Here is a 20284-nt window from a genome sequence, read left to right as displayed (position 1 = left end):
CTCGCTCACTCGCTCGCGTACCGCGCCGCATTTCAATCCCTCGGACCCATTTGGTCACCATTCGGGCACAATGAGGCGAGGTCGTCCTGGGTTCGCAGGGCCGCCGCCGTTGTCTGACCGGCATTAAAAGGCGCTCTAAGCATTCGAGGAGTCACCCGACACCCCAAAGTGTCGCATCACCGACGGATGACGTGTGTGTGCGGAATGCAACCTGAGCCACTGTGCAGTGTTGCGCGTGTGCCCTCTTGGCCTCACCTGAGGTGCTTTCCCACAGCTTCAGTCGCTCACGTAACGCAATGACGCCGCTGAACTTTGTGGCCAAAACAGGCCGCGCGAGGTGTCCTCCGAGAGCTCCCCTTGTGTCGTCTGGCTACTTCGCAGGCGCTCTGCTTCCTCGCATCTTGCTAAATAAGCAACATTACCTTTGCACACGAATAAACACAAGTAGTCACAACTCTACTTAAGTCAAGAAAAAGACTGAAATGAACATGAGTCCAAAAGCGACACCTTGTTTTTCCGTACAATACCCGTTCGGTAACCTCGACACACAAAACTAGTTTCCTCTACTGCTCAACCTGAGGAGAAAACAAAACAACTTGGAAGCTTGGAGAGACGGCACTAATCGAGGGAAACCCAAAACCTTTGAGTTCTGGTCGCTTGGAAACCATTTGTTACACGCAACCATCGTAAGAAGTGAGCATGCAGGTGATTTGTGGCTTCTTGTGTTGAGGTGTAAATATGACGCGCAAAGAAAAGAATTTGTTTGAATTGAAGGTCTTCAGGACTCGTGCGTGCACGCTCGCTTGTTCCCAGGCGGTTTTGGCTCCAGCTTTCTGCGACCGGCCCTATTGTGCCTCCATGAGGTGGGAGGAGGCGTTTCAAAGACCTTATCAAGTGCCCAGTAACGCGCGAGGTCTTATTGCATTGTTTTCGGGGCCCTGCCAGCGATTGTGATAGCGCGACGATGGCGCGACTCCCACTGCTTTTGCAATGGCCGGTAGTCGGGCCAACAGGAGTATTGTTGTGTGGCTTTCAGCCGGAGTTCTCTTCAGGCCCCACTAAGTCTCTTCAGGATGTTTTTGGGATCTGAGTGTGTGTGTATGGACACTTTCTAAAAGTCATTTCCTGGCTGGTTCAAAGGAAAACAGTGCAAAGTGGCTAATAATAATAATGTTGCAGCGGCTGCCGCTGTTGATAAATGACGGCGTGTGAGAACGTGAGATGGAGGGAAAGCGGCCGAAGAAGGAGAAGAATGTCTGCACGGAGGTGACCGGCCGCAGGATGGGCGGTTCACGTTCAAGAATAACACTCGGCCTTTTGTAACAGACGTACAATAAACACATGGGGTCATGGAGAATTTGTTCGCCAAAAATGACAGTCTGTCCAAATAGCAAGTCTGGTTGAGAGAGCCGCTTCAACTGGTGGACCTCCTTGATAGCTCCCTCAAAGGTCCACTAAAATCCTGTTGTGAATGAGGGAATGATTGCTGCCTTGTCAGTCATTCTTCATTGCCTAATCCCGAATCGCTAGCATTAGCGACATGGCAACATTGCCCCAAAATGCTGAATCTGTTTGGAACGACCACTTCGACCCGACTACAACGCAGCCGGAATTCTTTGGCTGGCAAGTTTCATTTCAAAATCCACCAATAAGCCCAAATTGTCCGAGTCGATGCGTCCAAATGACCGCCACGTTTCAAACGCTGAAAATGTGCAATTGTCAAAGTTGATCGCTGAGAAGAGCAGTCGTGTACGACAAGTCATCGATTGGGAATTGATTTGCTGTGGAGGATTTTCGAGGCGCCGCAAATGCTCCTTCCGTGTTTTTGAGAAAGATGGCAGCCACTTGTCACGTTCAAGTTTAACAGCTGCCAAACTAAGACCAGCGTGCGGTGGAAAGTTTGACCTCCTATTAGACACGGCTGTCTGAGGCACTATCGTCATAAACGTTAGAGTTGTCACGTGACCTTTGCTTTGATTTTTCCACTGAGCGAGCGAGCGACTGCTGGTTGAATGTTTGTCACTGTTTGGCCGGACATCTGCGCATGTTTCAAGCGAGTGAGTCAGCGGCGCTACTTACTCACTAGCTACTTCCTCCCCGGCCCGTCAAACCACAGGAGTCGGACGGCGGAGTGCCGAGAGCCCCCCCGTCAGGCTGCTTCTGGCCCGCGCCGCATTGCTTTTGATTTTTCGAACCGAGTGGGCCCGCTCTGCTCCAGCTGCAACTTGGCATTCACCGGCCGGCGGGTGGACAGAGAGCACGACGATGAGCTCTAGGAAGTCCAAACTCAAAAGTCCGGCGAGGAAGGTCTGGATGAACAAGTGTCGTCAGACAGCGCCGAAGGCACTGCCGATGTGGCGCGCGCGCCCCGGCGGCTTCACGCCCCGAGTTGTGTCACCGAGAGACTCGGCTGCCGTCTTTCCACGTTCTTGCCGGGCACAAAAGAAACGGCCGTCGGGACGGACTCAAGTGAGATGTCGTAGTTGGAAACCTCGCGTGGTGCCGGCTTTCGTTTGATTGATAATGGCAAAAAACATTGCCAGGTTGATGCGCACTTCCCAAATAAGAGCAGACTTTCCCATGTAAACGGGCAAGACTCGTCAAGTCCTCTTTCAGTTTTAGCCGAGAGCGAGTCCCGAGTCCCAAAATTGTCAATTCGATTCAAATCACGTGACTGAGGTCCCCACCTCTGACGTTAAGAACTAAACGTGTGAACATGATGCGCGTGTCTTGAATTGTTTGCTAATTGGATCTTGGATTCTGCGTGTTGTTGTTCTCCTTCCACCCAACTTTTTTTGCGGAGAAAGCCAAAGAAGGGCGTGTCCGAGTGTTTTGTTGGATTCCTCAAATGACATGTTGTCATATTAAGCTCATGTTGTGCAAATGCGATCGCGCGTGCGGCGCAAAAACTAGCGTCGTAAAATCAAGTCCCGTTTCTATTTCTATGCTTTTGAGATCGCTGTGTCCAAAGAACAAACCTTCGAGCCTTCCAAAAGTCAGACAATACAACAAATGAGTTGAAGAATCTTGCTTCTAATCCGGCATCTAAGCCCTCGCTATGCTTGTTGATTGTCTCCATGCCCATGTGCGGCGGTTTTACGACACCGTCAAGAAAAGCACAGCATTCCTCTGTAATGATTGCCTGACGCCGGGTGGAAACAGCCGAGTTGAAGGACTTGCGATCGGCGTTCTGGCCAAGAGTTCAGGATGCCGACCTGAGCGACGGCAATTACCGTCCGTTGGCCAAAACGCTCTCCGACCTCTGGGAGTCGACCGCAGCGCAAAATCCTGCGCTTTATCCTTGGACAGCTCTCAAAGTTGTGGCCCGGGGGCCTCATCTGACCCCCATATCGTTTTATGTGGCCCACTAAACCAAATAGTGTGTCTACTTCATGTTTCTTGCTAAATGGATTTGTTCTTTTCATTTTGGCAGAAAACCTATCCCCGAATCGCAATTAGCTCGCTTGTTTATTTGTACTACCTCTCTCACAATTGTTCAGGTTAGAGCTCACATTAATGCTGGAAGAAGTTTGAAAAGTTTGGTTTTTTTTTTTGTAATATAAAAACATACTTTGATCAGGGGTGTGTAGACTTTTTCTATCCATCATGTATGATTTTTCACATTGAGGGAAACCAGAACTACGACGAGAATGAGTTTGAGAGTGCCGCTTTCGGGACGTACGGCGACAAAGGGCCGAAAAGGTCTCCGCGTCGTATCTTTGCGGTTGGGACTTGATGCCATGAGAGAGAGAGAGAGAGAGAGAGAGAGCATCGAGGTCGCGTTACAAGCCCGGACGGAGTCGGCCGGAAATCCGGTTCCGGTGAACCGGCGGCACCGTGTCGGGGTGGCGCCGGGGCGTGGTCTCGATTGGCTCCAGATAGAGGATTTTTTTTTTAGCAGCTTTTGAGCTCAAGTCGGGCACATCTTCCACTGTCGTCGACCTATTGATCCCAACGCCTCTGTCGCCCGGAGCAAAAGGAAGCTGTCGTTGGTGTCGAAGGCGCGGCCTTCGAGCTCACCGCTGCTTCGTTGCATCAAATAGGCTCACTCTCGTCGCCGTTTGAAGAAAGGTCTAGCGTGAGTCCGGGCCTGTGGAAAATTCTCTTCCGGCTGCTCATCGCCGATGCATCCGAGGCCTCTCTGAGCCGCCGACAAAGACAAAGGGAGCCGGGAATTTGTCAAAAATGGAAACACATTGGAACAAACTGCTCTGGTGGTTTTCAGTCTAATCAAGGATGACGGCGTTCTTCTTTTCAAACACGCAGCCGGAACGTCACAAAATTCCAAGAATTAAACGCTATATGGACAAATATTGGAAAAGGTGGCTTTTTCGTTTCCATACCAAAGGTTGACCTTGACTTTTGACCCAAGTGAGCCCCTCCTATAATGGAACACACACACACACACACACACACACAGCTTGTCTGGCCAGACGGTGTAGCCAAATGTGTGTGTGTGTGTGTGTGTGTTTACGCTGGATGATGATGTGCACATGCGCTGGGTCCGGAGTGTGCTTGGGGTAGCGTGGTTTGGGTCATCGTCCTCCTCCTCCTCCTCCTCCTCCTCTTCTTCCGCTCTCTCTTTCCTTTAATTTGCTGGACAAACTGTTTGGCTGCGTCCAAATGTGCAGCAGATGGTTCCGCTTGGAGCTGCTGTCAGCAAAGTGTTTGCGTGTGTTTACCTAATGCACATTTAGACCTGCAGCTCAAACGCGACAGCACAACTCGTCATCCGCAAAGCTCTCATGCGTCATACATACTGCATGTCCCCCCCCCCCCTCCCCCCACATAAACTCACACCATTCACGCCCAAAACATACCGCCCTGACTTTAAAAGCCCTCACATCACTTCCTTTGAAAACCTTTTTTGCTTTATTGAGTACTGGACATTGTCAAATGTAAACTTGAGTGGAACTTGTGCAAATGTTCCATGTTGGGCTTTGCAGGTTCTGCAGGAAAGACCAGATTTGTCATTGGCGTTGTGCTATTTACATGTGAAAAAGAGACCAGGCTAAACTGGTCCGGCTGCTGGTGAGCCTCAACGTAGTTTTTGTTTTGTTTCCCCCCACCCCCCCTTCGTCATCTGGCTCAGTCTGCTCTACCGTCCTCTTCCTCCTCCTCCTCCTCCTCCTCCTCTTCCTCACCGGCAGGGGCCTTAAAAGGTTCTCAGTGACAACCACAAGTAGCCTTAAACTGTAAAAGGTAAACGAACACATGGATGACTTTTGAAATCACCAGCCTTCACTGATTTGTATGAACGCAATTGTCCCGGCACATGCGATTTCTGCTCCGCTTTCCTTCGTTTTATTGTCTGTACATTCTTTGGTCTGGAGTCCATATCTAAGGATCCCCGAGCAAGACCAGCAGCAGATTCATTATTGCGCGGCAAAAAAAGAAATCCTTCCCGGAGGATCAAAACATGTTCATCAGCAGCCTCGTTTCTTCTGGTTTGCTTTGGCTCAAAGAGTTGTTGGGACTTTGTCCCTCCTTTATGCTCATGTCGAGTCCGTCCACGTATCCTTCCGAGCAAACCGGTAAACTCAACCTCCGGGCCTCAGTCCTTCTCCGGTTAGCGGGTTCTACAGGCTCCACCGTTAACCCCGGTGCTCAGAGGTCCAGTCTGAAGGCGCCGAAGTAGCTGGAGGAATCGTCGGCGTTGAGCATAGTTGGCGACGAGACGGAGACAAAGAGTTCGTCGCCGGCCCTTAGCTCAAAGAGTCCCCCTTGGTAGACTGAGTGGAGTGCGTACTCTGCGTCGGGCGCCCAGCACTTGGTGCCCACCCCCTTGAGAAGCTGCCGGGAGGAAACAGACGGCGTCAGCGAGGCGCGACACGGCCATCGGCGCCGGCCGGCCGGCGTACCTGTATCGGGCTCGGGTAGGAGGTCTTCTTGTAGACGCACTGCACCAGCTGGTGGCTGACACTGCGCTGGTCCGCGTCGCCGCTGGCGGGCGACGGGTAGCGGAAGTACACCTGGAACGGACGGACCCGCGGGTCACTTTGGAAACATCGAGGAAGCAGACGAGGAGGAAGGAGAGGACGCTCACCTGCGAGTACAGGTAGTAGCGGCCATCCTGGGGAACTCGCAGCTTGCCGTTGCTCAAGGTCATGTTGTGCAGGTGGGCGCCCAAGCTCCGATTGGCCCACGAGCGCACCACGTGGCGGCAGGACTGGTGCAGTCCCGGCGGAGGGTACCCTGTTTGGAGAAGAGGGCCCGATGGGTCAAGTCGGCTCCGGTCTCGTCTGAAGGCGCCAATTCCAATAGCTTCCAAATGACTCGTGCGTGTCCCCAAATGCTCACCTTGAGAACTGGTGTCCCGCAGGGTCAAGTGGGCCGAAGGCCTTTGCACCACTGAGCTCAGGAACTTGGACCCCGAGTTGTTGAAAGGGCGAGGCATGGTCCTGGCCACTGCGGTTATGTGAAGATACGGCAGGGTCACAACAAACACCGGCGTCAAAGTACGCATTCGTGCGTTCGTGCACTCACCCATAAAGGTTTGTTTGGAGATGATGTTCTCAGTCACCTGAAAGAAGAACAAAGTGGAAACAACTTTTACTCCACACCAAGCATTTACATGATCAAGATAATAATATAGTGATGGTAATTTGTTGCATTCGTTCAGCCTTTTTCCCCGACATTGTGCTCATTAAGCTTCTTCTCTCCTGCTTCGCTCCGTCGTCATCGACCTCCAAGTGCAGTGGGCTCTCACCTTCTTTCGCATCTGTTTTATTTTCCCCGCCGCCCCGGCTTGTGTTTTTTCTTCCTTTTTCCGTCTTAATGTCCCCCCCCCCTGCTCCCATGTTACCAGTTAGGTGCCACGAAGTCCCTCCTGCTATTAATCTCCCTGAAAGGCCCTAAAAAGCGGAATGTGATGGATCAGAAGTGAGCTAACGGTTAGCTGAGGTGGTGTTGTTAGCTGCTGCCCTGCTTTTCCGTCACCCTGCAAATTTGACCCGATGGTTCCGGCTTTGGACGCGTGTATCGAATGTACCTCAAGGGGAACATGCGGCGAAATGAAGGCCAGGTTGTGGCCACGCGTGCTCGCGCTCTGCGGGTGGGTAAAGTGGCCCCTCGTCTAACGAGGGCTTCTGTTTGAGAGCCAGCAAACTTCGACCTGAGGTGCTCTTTTGAGAGCTACTCTAAAGGTCCTATATCTGGCTGTTTCGACATCCGTAGAGTGACTCTCTAACATGGACTTAGTATAAAAGTATCGATTTCATTTAAAAAAAAAAACAACAAAAAAAACCACCTTGTTTTTGTCATACGAGTGTCCAGAAAAGGCCCCTCTGACGGCTACTTCTGTTTGAGCTGGTTTTGTATCCGCTTTCTCCGTATTTGGCGAAGACCGCCCCCTTTCTTCTGATTGGTTAAGCTCCATGTAGAAGAGCCACTTGTGAGAGTACACGTGTTTATGTTGACAACCGTGGCTCGGGGACGGAGATCTTCGCTAGTGATGCAGATAAGCTCGAGAAATTCCAATGAGCTGATTTCAGGCCCGTTGGCAGAATAAACGTCTGGGACTCAGGAATGCGTGGACCATTTCAGTTCATAGTTCACATCTTTACTGAGGCACCATAAAGCCAATATTACATCCCCAATACGAGAAATATTGGCACCTTGAAGTGATCCTGAAAGGACAAAAACAGCTGGAGATTTGTGCGGGGCATCTCGGGGCCAGCGGCAACAACCGGTTGACATCACAGTGGAATGTGGCGGCTGAACCGGTTGCCGGAGTGACGCCGAATGACCTTGCGAGTAGCAAACCCTCCCAAGTGCGCTGGCTCTCTCCCTTACCGCATGGCTCTAAAAAGTCATTCAGTGTATTGCGTGAAGTACAAAGAAGCAGAAAGTGAGAGTGAAGGAACTAATCCTTCCTTTCACAGATTATCCTTGGTGGAGGTCTACACGCCAGAGTCCTGTCTTGTGCACACTGTTGCAGTCTCCCCCGACTGGCGGACGTTGCGGCCTCCTTCGCGTGTTTGCGCAGTCTACGGTCTCGCTCGGCCGAGCGTGTCGGTCTGGGCTTTGCGTTCCTCAGGTCCCGGGAGCAGAAAATTGCCTCCTCACCCGTGAGGAAAAAGGAGGAAATTGGCAGCACATTTGTTTTTGGGCTAACAAATGAGCTTTTCATCCTCTTGTGGGCCGCCGCCGTCGCCCAAAAGACGAAGCTGACCTCCGGCGTGCGTGGATGTGAACGCCGTCTGGCGGTTCGACTCCTTCCCGGTCATCCGAGCCTGACCGAAGCCAGCAAATGGTCAGACGTCATCAACTGCTCAAAGTTTAGAAACCAGGTGGCCGACTGGTGAGAGCGTCAGCCTCACGGTTCTGAGGACCCGGGTTCGATCCCCGGCCCCGCCTGTGTGGAGTTTGCATGTTCTCCCCGTGCCCGCGTGGCTTTTCTCCGGGCACTCCGCTTTCCTCCCACATCCCCCCCCCAAAAAACATGCATTCATTGGAGACTCTAAATTGCCCGTAGGTGTGACTGTGAGTGCGAATGGTTGTTTGTTCGTATGTGGCAACCGGTTCAGGGTGTACCCCGCCTCCTGCCCGGCGACAGCCGGGATGGGCTCCGGCACGCCCGCGACCCGCGTGAGGAGAAGCGATACGGAAAACGGATGGATGGATGGTTCCAAGGCATCATGTCTGCATTTCATCACAGCGGACGAGCCAAACATATTCAGCATCTGGAATGAGCTCCAGCTTCTCATAGCTTCTCACCGTCAAACTTCCTACTTGTTCTCCATGTCTGGATCGTCTCGGCCGGAGAAAAAACAAAGATGTTAGATGGCAGACTGTCTTGCACGGTGTCTCTCGCCTATCAGCCGATCAAACCGATGAAGAAGCATGTCTCGCCAAATAGTAATAACGCCGCAGCTAAGACTGAGATCAGACTGAGGCGTCTCTGCTATTTCTGGATTCTGTGATCCGGTGCCCTCCCGATGCCAAGACTCGGGCCGTTATTGAAGGGTCTTGACCTCATTGGACAGGACTTCCTGAGCATGTGGCACCCATTTATTCTTTGCACTCTTGTTCCTTCCCATTTAAGACGGCACAGACCTGCGGTGCTTTGCTTTCTGGCGGAACGGACGTATGCCAACTAAGAAGACAAAGAATTGCGGCACAGAGCAGATGCCTACTTTGTCTCCGAGCTTTGTGCTTGAGGGAGGTAGCAGGACGACGGCAATACCGTTCTCCTTCCCTCTCTTGTTGTTTATTCAACAAATGAGCCTTCGACTTGGTTTCCAGCATGAACCCTCCACACCGGCGTGTCTGATCCCGCAACCTCTGGAACCTCTCTAGCTGCAAAACCAACAAATACCAAAAGCAACTCGAGCTTTCCGGCGCCTCGCGCAGCCCCAAATAACGGCACTGTGTCAGTATGCCACTCAGTCGGCGTACTGCTTTTGGCGTGCCGCTTTTGGGCCATCCGCATCGCTCTTTTGTTTGGAAGGCACGTGGACTCCTCAGCTTTCGCTCCCCGAGCTCGTAAATACAAGCTGTGAAAAGGAGCCGCTACCCACCGCTTTACGGCTCGACGGATTGAGCGCCTCTCACGTCTCGTGGGGCAGGTGAACTGCAAAGAAACGGGAAGGACAGTTCAAATTTCCGCACTCTCGTCAGCTCGGGAAGAAAAAGGTAGTAGATTGCGGGCCGAGGCGAAGGACAACTCCGTAAGTACGGCCTGGCTGGGAAAAGGCTGGGATGGCGGGAGGAGCGACAAGCAGGCACATGAAGGAACATTTCTCCTGCAGATGAGTGGGAGCTGCAACCCAATACTTTAATATGTTGCTTGCCCTCGACAGGCCTGGGCTGGCTGGCTGGCTGGCTGGCTGGCTGGCTCGCTCGCTCTGTGTGTGTGTGTGTGTGTGTGTGTGTGTGGGTGTGTGGGTGGCCGGGTTGATGATTAATATGACATTTGAAGGAGGAAGCAGGAATGCACAAAACACCTTTTCTCATAAAGGAAATCATTTGAGTTTCTCGTGGAATGTTCTGGGAAAGCACACAAATAGAAACACAGATGATGTCATTTGTATGTCCTTCTTGTTTGGACAGTTTGACAATGTCGAAGGAAGTCTTTGTAAGTTCAGAGGTCGGGCTGAAGGTTATTACAATTGGGCCAATTCCTTTTCTGTGTCCCCAGTGCATAAAACCTCGCTGTGGAAGCACAAGGAACTATAAAGGACAGAGACGGACGGACGGCCGGGGCGGCTCCTCTTCAGCCTGCCCCCCCCCCCCCCACGCCACCAGGGGACTTGAAAGCTTTCCATCCTCTCTCCAACGCGAGCGCTTGAGTGTGACCGCCAACCGGAGAGGCGTATCCCCAGCATTCAACAGTCCCCAAGTCAAGACGCCGACACCGTAATGGGTGGTGATTTCTGAGCTTTTTCTCTGGAGGGGCGTCCTGTGATTTTTGCAGGGACATTCCCCAAGTGTGAGTGAAGGTGACTTCTGAGAAGTCGGGCAGGATGCCAATGGGTGCGGCGCAGTCTTTGTGCACATGTGCGTGTCGGACACTTTTGCTGCCCGTTCGCTCCACTGGGACTCAAAATAAAATGAGTGTTTTTTCTTAAAAGAGCATTCTGCTGTGCTCCCATCAATCCGGACTCGCTCGTTTTTAGCATTGGGGTCAGATAAACATGGGGGGGGGGGGGGGGGGGGTAATTTCTTCCGAAAGCAAAGCAATCAAAAGTGTCATGTGCCCACATGGACCCGTCGCTCGGCACGTCCGTTGGCGTCTGCGCGGAACACCGAGCTCTTTCACAGCACTCGTACAACGGGAAGAAGGCCACCGGCCTCGAATTCAAACCGCGGCATGCCGAGCGCCAATTGCGGATTTGCGCTCTCATCAAATAGCGCAACTAATATTTGTGTTTCCCGAGTGTTTCCGTGTTTCTGCGGCCGTGTCTGCTTTTCATGTGGTCTTTTCTTTCTTGTCCGGCATTTGACGTTGTCATGGAAATTGTTCCATCTCTCGTGTGTACGGTCAGCTGCCGCCAATTCAAGTGAAAAAACATTTCTGTGGAGCCTCTCCTGATCTATTTGGTGAAAAGCTTTGCATATTTTCCGGCTCTTTCTTTATTGCCCAAGAAATTGCGTCAAAGCCCTGGCCAATAGGAAAGTCGTCATTGTGTCACGGACGTACATGAAAGTGAGCCATACTGACCGCTCTAACGTCTTTGAATGTCTGGGAGGGCCTCACTTTAGCCTGGGTTGCTGGCAAAAGTTCCAGGGCGTCTTTGCTGCATGTGAATTTTTTTTCTTTGCTAAGAACCGACAGAGGTCTCGTTATTGCTCGACATTGAGTATTTTTACAGGTTGCGAGGGTGACATACCGTACACGCCGGCAGTGGAAATCGAATCCTCTGTAAGCCATTTATTTTGAAGAGGATTGTGGGATGAGCTCCAAATGATGGAATCTTTTGGGGTCATAGGTCGTGGTATGAAACTCTCTCAAGTCAACATTTTACGGGAAGGCGCCAGCCGGTTCCTTGCTATTCGCGGCAGGGCTCGGTCTCTACCTTACTGTAGCGCTCTCGGTTGCGTCCGTTGCCACAGTGGTTTGTGGTGGACGCTTGGTCGGTGGAAGTAGATTGCGTTAAGATGACAAGCAAGCGCGTGCATAGAGCTTGGAAGCGTTTCGTGAAACGTGAAAATGTACACGAAGAAGACTCTCACGAGTATTGTGTATTCCCACGCTGTTTACGTGTCTTCCTTGGGTATGTTTGTCGCTCTGGTCCATTTGCACGAGTGCAGGTGTAACGATCAGTTTGCGGCTATCTGACCTCTGTGCAAAGATCACAAACGGCGCAAGTTCCACATTTGTGTCCGGTGTCCTCTGTATTAGAGCCAGTCCTTGTTTTCCCACAATAGTGTCGAGTCCTTGACTGTGTGAAAGCGCCACCGGCATGCGTGCGTGCGTGCGTGCGAGCTAATTGAAAGCAGATTGTGTCGTTTTCACATAAATGTTGAACTTCCACAGAGGGAGTTCCCTGTTCGCCAGAAACTCACGTGTTTGAGTTTCTTGTCGCAGTCTTTTTCCCCCCCCTCTCGTGTGCCGCTTGCCGTCTTTTCACTCGCGAGTGCCGCTCGGGCCATTCTAACCACACGAGCTGTAAAGAAAGCCAAAGCTTATCATCTCGTGTTGGCGCCGTCGCGCTTACTCATCAGATCTAAAAATAGCAGCAGGTCGAATTCAGCCCCGGCCTATCGTTGGTCTACGTTTGGCACGATGAGGCAGCCCCCCTTCATACTCGATTTGAAGCGCTGCATGAGGACAATAACACACGGACCACATACTGTATGTAAGCAAAAAAGAAGGTCAGTCGTGTTTGTGTGAGTCATTGTTGGCAGCCCGACGGAGGAACCGCAATCCTCATCCGTCGGAAGCAAAACATGCTAGTAGCGTTAGCAGCAGCGGCAGCAGAAGTGCCGCCGATTGGCCCGTGCAATCGATTTCTGCCGGGGCCTTTCTTTTGGAAATCAAGCACACAACGGTGTGTTGCCCGCTGACCGGCCCGCCGGTCACGCATCCAGGACCCCCACGCAGATGATGCCCCTGCGGACTATCACGGATTCTTCCACCCTGAATCACTTTTCGTGCGGAGATCCGAGTTGTTTTGGGAGGTTACCTTGGAGATGTAGGCTTTGATGCCCTCGGCCAGCTTGATGCAAGGTTCTCCCAGGAGCTGGGCCAGCTGCTCCGGGATGTCCTGGTCCAGAGCGTTGAGTAAGCTCAGACATTTCAGCTCCTCCGTCACCCCCTGACTGCGCACCTGCACGCACGACACAAGAAACATCATCTGTCATCTGGACGACAGATTCGGGAAATGTCCACGAACGCATCCTGCCTGTGTCATTTATCGTTAACAACAAACTTTCTTTCTTTTCTTACTTGGAAAAATCCTTCCCCAAATCCCCCCCCCCCCCCCCCCCCCCCCAACTGTTGCTTGAGCGAAGTCTGAGAGCATGGCTGACAACTGCACTGAGCCGCCATCGCTGTACGCAAAGATCAAAAACACTGGGTTTTCTTCTCATTCGTGTCTTCAGTTGTTTAGCCGTGACGGGATCCAGCCCGCCGGCGGAAGTGGGTCAGCGTGCGTCGACTTTACGGGAAGAGCGAGAGAGAGAGATTCTTCGATGGAGCGTCAGCGCGACTGACTCAGCCTTTGCTGGCTGTCTGCTTTAATGACATTCACGTTGTGGCCACCAGCACAAAAAGTTTCCATCTTTTCAGACTTTTCTTCGCTCGATATTCGGCCGTGTTTTTGAGTCTCCTGTAGCGACAGCCGGCTTTTTTCGGGCTGGCGATGGGCCTGCCGCTTGGGACACGCCAAAGCCTTTCGATGTCGCTTGGACTCGCTCCTGCAGCTATTTGAGAGGCAGCGGTGATTCACCGCAGCAGTACTTGGCTTTGCCTCGTCGTCGTGCTAAGGAAGCGTTCACATTTGCTTTTGCCTCGCAACGGGGTTCCCGCTGTGCTCACCGAGCGGATGAGCGGCGTGTGCGGCTTGTGCTATTTGAAGCGCTAACGCAAAACAGGTGCATTGACTGGAAACATTAGCGTTCTCATCTTTTGACCTGAAAACCCCGAGGGTGGGGGCGAGGGAGGCGGGACGCGTCCGTGCGGCTTGCCAAAACAGCCTCCCTGCTTTCCGATTGTTATTCCGTGCGGCTGCGCTTGTGTGCGCGTGCGGCGTCCGTCGGGCTCGACAAGGCCAGATGGACGGTGGGAAAGGCAGCAGATAAAGGCGGCAGACACGATCGCACTAGGCCAAAAAGCGCCTGCAAGACAAATAAGCGACGCAGGTGTCAAACTCTCAGCCAGGGGGCCAAATGTGGCCCGCCGCTTCATTTTATGTGGCCCACTCGAGCAAATCCACGTCTCTTGCGAAATGGCTTTGTTCTTTTCATTCAGGCACAAAACTGCTTTTGTTCACTCAGCTCAATGGCCCCGAGGCAAGTGGCCGTCTTTCCAGTAGCTCAGAGTGTGCTTAACGAGTTTTAAAATGTTCAGTTATTAGTTCACTAATATCACTGAACCTTACTCGAGCGCTTTTCTATCCTGCGGGTATAGAATTCATTCAGTCGAGTGGCGCTCTTCGTGCTGTCAAAGCAAAGTTACACAACGGAGTGTTCTGCTTTTCTAATTGAGTGAATTGCCCTTGTGGATGAATAGAGTGTCCTTCCATCTCCATGACTCCATTCACAAAATATCACAAAAAGCTTTTGTCACCAAACCCCCCCTGCGTACATTCAACAGTGCTCATTATTTGATGTCACTATTTTCAGTGACACTTGATTTCCAACTCACTTTGTGGTTCGAGTCTGTCTCATAGCAACAGCTTCTTCCCTCTTGAACAATTGGCTTCCATTTTCATTGTAACATGCTGCCAATTTTGCCCATCTCTGTCTGGACACTTCTTCTACATTATTCGTGCGCTCGCTGTTTTATCTGCCGCACTATTCGCATACTGTCGTCGATTACAGCCGGCAACTCTCTGCACCATTTGCGCAATTGTCACCGTACCAGATCATTGCACTCGATTGCTTGAGGACTTTTGCCATGATAGCTGCATCGCCACACTAGTGGTACACTCTCATTGCTCAATGACTCTCCACATTGGTGTTTTTTATGTCCTAAATGTATATTTCGTCATAGTGGCTGTTTGTGGCTCCAACTACCGGAGACAAATTCCTTGTGTCTTGTAACATACTTGGCCAATAAAGCAGATGCTCATTCTGATTCTGATTCTCATGCGTACGACGAGGTGATTGTATTTATGTATTTGCTTGATCTGATTTTCAATAGCTCGCCATGAAAATGGGTTGGACACGCCTGCAAACCTCCAGAGCATTGCTGGAGAGGAAAAGAAAGTTTTGGTGGATAAGGCAAGTTGGTCAAGTACTTGCAGGTCGTGTGGTTATCTTGGCCTGTTTGGCCTGGGGGTAAGAATCTTTGAACAGTTGGGTGAAGCTGCCGGCCCCCGAGGGGAAATCGTTGGCATTCTCGCCCCGCCTGGGGGGGGGTCTCCATTGAAATCACGACATCTTTTGATTGATGAGTTGAATTGATCAGAGCCGTTGACGCTGCTTTGAACGTTTCAGCTGGTGTTGTTGGCGCCAAAGCGCGTCTTCCCGGTTTGGCCTCTTCGCTCATTTACTTCTCCCATCAAACGCTGGGAGCCAACTTCTGTCTGTGGTAGTGGAGTGGCCCGAGTTGTTGTTCTTTCTTTCACTTCTTTCTTCTTCTTCTTCTTCTCTGTATCACAACCAGGCACATAAATCGTCGTCATACTCTGAGCCCCAACTGGAAACTTTGCGGAACTCTGCAACGCAGGTAACATTTCCTTTATCTACCAGTGGGATACTTTTTGTCCACATGTTTATGGGATGTCACTATGGCAACCAGAGCAAACTATTTCGCATGAAATCTGCCAGTAGCAGCTTCCACTCTCTCAGGAAGTCAGAAACAATACCTCACTGTTCGCAGTCGAGTGTGCGTGTGCATGTGCATGTGCGTGCGTGCGTGCGTGCTCGTGTTTGTGTTTGTTTGTGTTTGTGTTCGTTCCCCCCATCCAGCCTGTTTTTGGCCGGCCTTCGCTGGACACCAAAACCCAAAAAGTATATCTCCGAGGACTGCTTGGCAAGCACACTGCCAACTGTGTGTGTGTGTGTGTGTTTGGCAGTGGACAGCTCTCATTTGAGAGGATTAGCGAGAGTTGAGAGGGGCCATGTAACTGAAATCCAGCAGGCCAGAGAGACGGACGGACGAGGCAAGGCCTCTAAATTTAGACGTGCGCTTTCATGTAACACACACGTTATTAATGTGCTTGGCAGTGACACACACACAAACACACACATGCAAGCGTGTGGCCACAGCTGGACTCCGAGCATAAATCACTTCGGTCAAAGACAGAGAAGCTCAAGTGTCAAAGTGAAACCAAAACGTGGGAGGACGTGCAGCATGGCACACACAGGTTTTCTTATCCACGGAGAACTTTCTGGAATGTTTGACAAACACGTTTTTGTGTGTGTTTTCAACTTGAACGTATGCCAAAGTTGTTGATTTTGTCTGAGTTGTTGGAAGTTGTGGCCAGCGTTCAATCTCGGGTGTGTGCGTTGGAAATGTCTTGACTGAGGAGCGACACTTCAGGGTTAATGAATAGTTCTCCATCATGAGCTGCTGGATGCGTGTGCGTGCTGGATTCCCTGTAGGAAAGCGTCATGTGGCGCACACGTGCGTCTGCTTCGCGTGCTTTAACGAGGCTCCAGCGGCCATCCGCGTCAACTCAGGAATGCTGCGAGCGGCCAAACCGGTCTCAAGACGTCTTTCGTGCGCACCTGTGTGCTTGTGCGAGTACACGTACGCACACTATGAGAGCAGTCCCGGGCCTCGGCGTGCTGACCTCTGACCCCACACTGTGAGCCACACTGCTCTGGATTCTGTCCTGTTTTGGTAGAGACGCAGGGCGGACTTTCCTTTTGCATCGCGTCTCTTTTGTGACGATCGCGATAACTATTCTTATCTGACACCAAGTCCAAAGGTCGGCGTACGCTTCTGGTAATCTGGCCAAGAACGAGGAAGAAAGCCGACAAACGGGTCAGCGCTTTCCTGTTTGTCGCACGCCACCGGTGTGGCTAGACGTCCTGCAAAGCACACATCAGCTCTTTGCAAATATCGCCTAACCGTTCGGCGCACGCCATAATAGCCTAACCTAACCATAGCAAGCCCCGCCGTCGCTGCAATAGGCCCCCTAGCGGCGATCATAATCGCAGCTCTGGGATGGAACGGCCGTGCCGTGACATCTTTGCGTTTCACTTGACGATGAAGACCAAAATCGACGACTCGCTGATGCCAGCAATGCTAAGAATTAGCATTGGCACGATTCAAATGGTCGTCTAAACTGAGTTGTGATTCAGAAACGAGCTGAAATGAAGTTTCATCGTGTGCGTCCGCTCAACTAAGCGGCCACTGTGGCTTCCTATATGGAACCCGTTAGCGATGACGAAAAGCAAAAGGGACGTGGGTCCCGGACCAGGAGTCCCGGGAGGGGCTCGGAGAAGCGACTACGTGCGGATGCGGTCCAGGCGCTGCGGGTCTGCCGGGGGGCCGCTAGGACTGAGGCGGGGGCGGCGGCACGTTGTTGTTGTGTGCCGGGACCCCGGTGGCTGCTCCGCAATGTGACTGAGAAGATGTGGTCTTGAGTGAGCGCGCGGCTCGTGATTGGCCGTGTGCCGCTTGCCACGTTTGCAAACGTTTGCCCCACACAAAGTGACAATTGACCTTATTTGCACCAGTGCTGTAAATCTCCGTGAGGGCTTTTATCGGGAATTGTTGACGGACGGACGGAGCAAACAAACTGATAACACACACAGGCTCACACACATGGGAATGTAAATATCCAGACTTGATGACGTCGTGTTTAAAAGCCTATTTGCTTTTGTCAAATTGAAAATGGAAAACGAAACGTTTTCCATTTGTGTTTTGAAATGAATGTACAAATATTTCCATGTCCTCCCTATAGAAAAGTATGGTGCTCCAAACTTGACATGGGGAAAGAAATGACCATTTCTAGAAAAGACGACTGTGGGCACAAGTCACTTCCCCCCCCCCCCCCCCCCCCCCCCCCCCCCGTGTCAAGTATGGCAGGGGTCTCCAACCCCAGGCTGCAGACCCGGTTCATGCACAGTGGCCTCCGTAATCCTGAAATGGAAGACGTTTGGGACGATCGGAACCCTTCCTAGAGCTGGCCGTCCGGCCAAACTGCGCAATTGGGGGAGAAGAACCTTGGTGAGAGGGCTCTGATGAGACCAAGATAGAAATTGTTGGCCTTAATTCTAAGTGGCATGTGTGGAGAACACCAGGCACTGCTCATCACCTGTCCAATAGAGTCCCAACAGTGAAGCATGGTGGTGGCAGCAGCATCATGGTGTGGGGGTGTTTTTCAGCGGCAGGGACAGGACGGCCGGTTGCAATCGAAGGAAAGATGAATGCGGCCAAGTACGGGGGTATCCTGGACGAAAACCTTCTCCAGAGTGCTCAGGACTTCAGACTGGGCCCAAGGGTCCCCTTCGAATAAGACAGTGACCCTAAGCACACAGCTAAAATAATGAAGGAGGGGCTTCAGAACAACTCCGTGACTGTTCTTGAATGGCCCAGCCAGAACCCTGACTTAAACCCAACTGAACATCTCTGGAGAGACCTGAAAATGGCTGTCCACCAACCAACCTGACAGAACTGGAGAGGATCTGCAAGGAGGAATGGCAGAGGATCCCCAAATCCAGGTGTGAAAAACATCATTCTCAAAAGGGGGCGTCCACTAAATTACTGAGCCAAAGGGTCGGCATACTTATGGCTGTGTGATATTTCAGTTTTTCTTTTTTAATAAATCTGCAGGAATTTCAACAATTCCGTTTTTTTCTGTCAATATGGTATGTTGTGTGTACATTAATGAAGAAAAAAGGAACTTGAATGATTTTAGCAAATGGCTGCAATATAAAAAAAGAGTACTTGAATACTTTCCATAGTGTATGGAATTACTTGACCAAAAACGAGATCGTGTCGCGCGGTCGCCTGCAAAATATGGCGAGCCTACTCTGAAAAACGACGGCAGCTCAAGTGAAATAGAAACGGCGAAAGTGAGAAATGCAGAATTTTTGGGAGCGTGGGTACGATGTTCCGTCTTCCACGAGGGCGGTCGGCTCCTCGATGAGAGACACGCGCAGTGTGTTACTACATTCCGCATTGTTTATTTTCTTTTTCTTTTCACTTGAAAGTGCGACGGATGTACGGTCTCTGTAGCAAAGGCTTCGAAATGTTCTGTGAGGAAAAGACCTCATGTTGCGATGTGGTTTTTGGATTTGTGGACGCGCTGCTGCTGCCCTCCTCGCGTTTCCCTTCGACCCCCTTTTCGACGGGCGTCAGCACGTGTGGCATTTGAAATGACTTTTTTTTTTTTCCTTTGGCAAGCCTGCTCGACTGTCCTGCAACTTGGCTTACACGTGATGGCCTGCTGCGTTTGTTTGCCGGCAATGCTGGATAATTCCTCATTGTCCCGTGTGTTTGCTCTCCACTGGCTGCTCATTTTGTTGGGGGGGGGGGCATTCAGACAAAGGGGGAATTCCCCTCGAACACACACACACAGACACACACACACACGCTCAGGCCTCAAACGTTTCATGAGGCCTGAGCTTGGTCTTAAAACAAGTTAGGGGCCGAATACACAATATGTGCAGTGTTATTTGGAAACGATGTTTTTGCGGGCTCCCGAGGACGACTGCGTGTGTCCGCTTGCCTGTGAGCGAGATTCTTCTCCTTCTGCCTCTTTCCCGTCAGTGAGTCAGAGAGCCTGGGCGCAAATCAGTGCTGCGCTTGGAATAATAAAGATAAAGAGGCTGTTGGTGCAACTGTTCCCTTTGGGGATCTTAATCAAATGCGCCCTCCCCGTAATGAGGAGGAGAAGAAGGGCGTCCTCATCCTCTGCTGCCTGCCCTTATGACGCCGAAGAAGACCACGGAGCGCGTTTTCACCTTTGTGTGCAAAACGTACGCTCGGATCAGGGGCCTCGGAATCTGATATCAAACCCAAAAACCTCCCGTTTTTATTTGTTTAGTTTTGCGCCTAATGAAGAACGCTTCCAGATGGACGCTCCACCTCTATGAACTGTTGCTTTGCAGAAAGGACCATACTGCTGTGATTATTTCCAGAAATGAGCTCCAGTGTGGAGAAGGACAACTGACTTCAGGAGAGAAAAATGTCCTGAGCCGCCGTCCACAAAGGTGGAAGTGCAGTCGCAGAAGTTCTTACCTGGGAGATGGACATGTTCAGGTAGACGAAGAGCCCCGTGGTGGACGCCACCTGCAGCACCACCACCACCGCCACCACCAGGGCCACCCACATCTTGGACGGCGCTTCCCGGCGCCCCGCGCCGCCGGGTCCCCCGGCCCCGGCCCCGGCCCCGGCCGGAACCATCATGTAGGTGGTGGACTCGTTGCTAACCGATCGGAAATAATCCTGCTGCTCGCTCGGGCTGGCCATGGCGCCCCCCACACATGGAACCCAGGGGACGGCGACAAAGTTCCCTTTAAATCTCCATGCAAGAGCACGCCAGCTTACAGCGGGGATGTGGCCATGCCTGCTGGAGCGGAGGAGTGGAGCTGCTCGCAGGACGAGAGGGGCTGGCTTAACCTCTTCATCACCCCGGGGCGGGTGGGTGGATGGTGAACGGGGGAGGAGCAGCAGTGGGAAGGCGTGCAAGCAGCTCACAACTTTTCCAACTTTTTC

At 51.8% G+C, this 20284-nt stretch overlaps 2 protein-coding genes across 4 annotated transcripts in view; one reads left to right on the top strand and one right to left on the bottom strand.

The window, feature by feature from the left end:
* LOC133472463 (H(+)/Cl(-) exchange transporter 5-like) overlaps positions 1-10576 on the top strand; it is a 27429-nt gene extending 16853 nt beyond the window's left edge. For both annotated transcript variants that reach the window (XR_009786731.1, XM_061763298.1), the window contains one exon: positions 10142-10576. Coding sequence is in view for 1 of the 2 variants with exons in the window: in XM_061763298.1 (XP_061619282.1) it covers positions 10142-10148 (7 nt within the window). In the remaining variant the exon portion in view is untranslated. The remainder of the gene's footprint in view (positions 1-10141) is intronic.
* Positions 4850-20284, bottom strand: tnfsf10l (TNF superfamily member 10, like). Of its 2 annotated transcripts, XM_061763314.1 has the most exons (7): positions 19808-20279; positions 12630-12773; positions 6487-6523; positions 6301-6408; positions 6047-6195; positions 5862-5972; positions 4850-5793 (listed from the first exon to the last, which is right to left on the bottom strand). In XM_061763314.1, the coding sequence occupies exons 1-7, from the start codon at positions 20036-20038 to the stop codon at positions 5608-5610; spliced, it is 966 nt and encodes a 321-aa protein (XP_061619298.1). In that variant the 5' UTR covers positions 20039-20279; the 3' UTR covers positions 4850-5607. The 2 variants fall into 2 exon arrangements, with proteins under 2 accessions (XP_061619298.1, XP_061619299.1); XM_061763315.1 differs by lacking the exon at positions 12630-12773 and having other exon boundaries at positions 19808-20284.

This window comes from Phyllopteryx taeniolatus, chromosome 23 (assembly GCF_024500385.1).
Source record: "Phyllopteryx taeniolatus isolate TA_2022b chromosome 23, UOR_Ptae_1.2, whole genome shotgun sequence".
Lineage (NCBI taxonomy): Eukaryota > Metazoa > Chordata > Actinopteri > Syngnathiformes > Syngnathidae > Phyllopteryx > Phyllopteryx taeniolatus.
Note: the sequence above shows the minus strand (reverse complement) of the source record. Positions and strands in the feature narration are given on the sequence as shown.

Bases quoted from the DNA above. Each gene is read 5' to 3' on its own strand.
- tnfsf10l (XM_061763314.1), bottom strand. From the start codon at position 20,038: ATGGCCAGCCCGAGCGAGCAGCAGGATTATTTCCGATCGGTTAGCAAC. The intron at 6,524-12,629 runs GTAACCTCCCAA...TTCTTCTTTCAG, and splicing joins TCAAAGCCTACATCTCCAAG to GTGACTGAGAACATCATCTC. The intron at 6,409-6,486 runs GTGAGTGCACGA...ACATAACCGCAG, and splicing joins CTCCAAACAAACCTTTATGG to TGGCCAGGACCATGCCTCGC.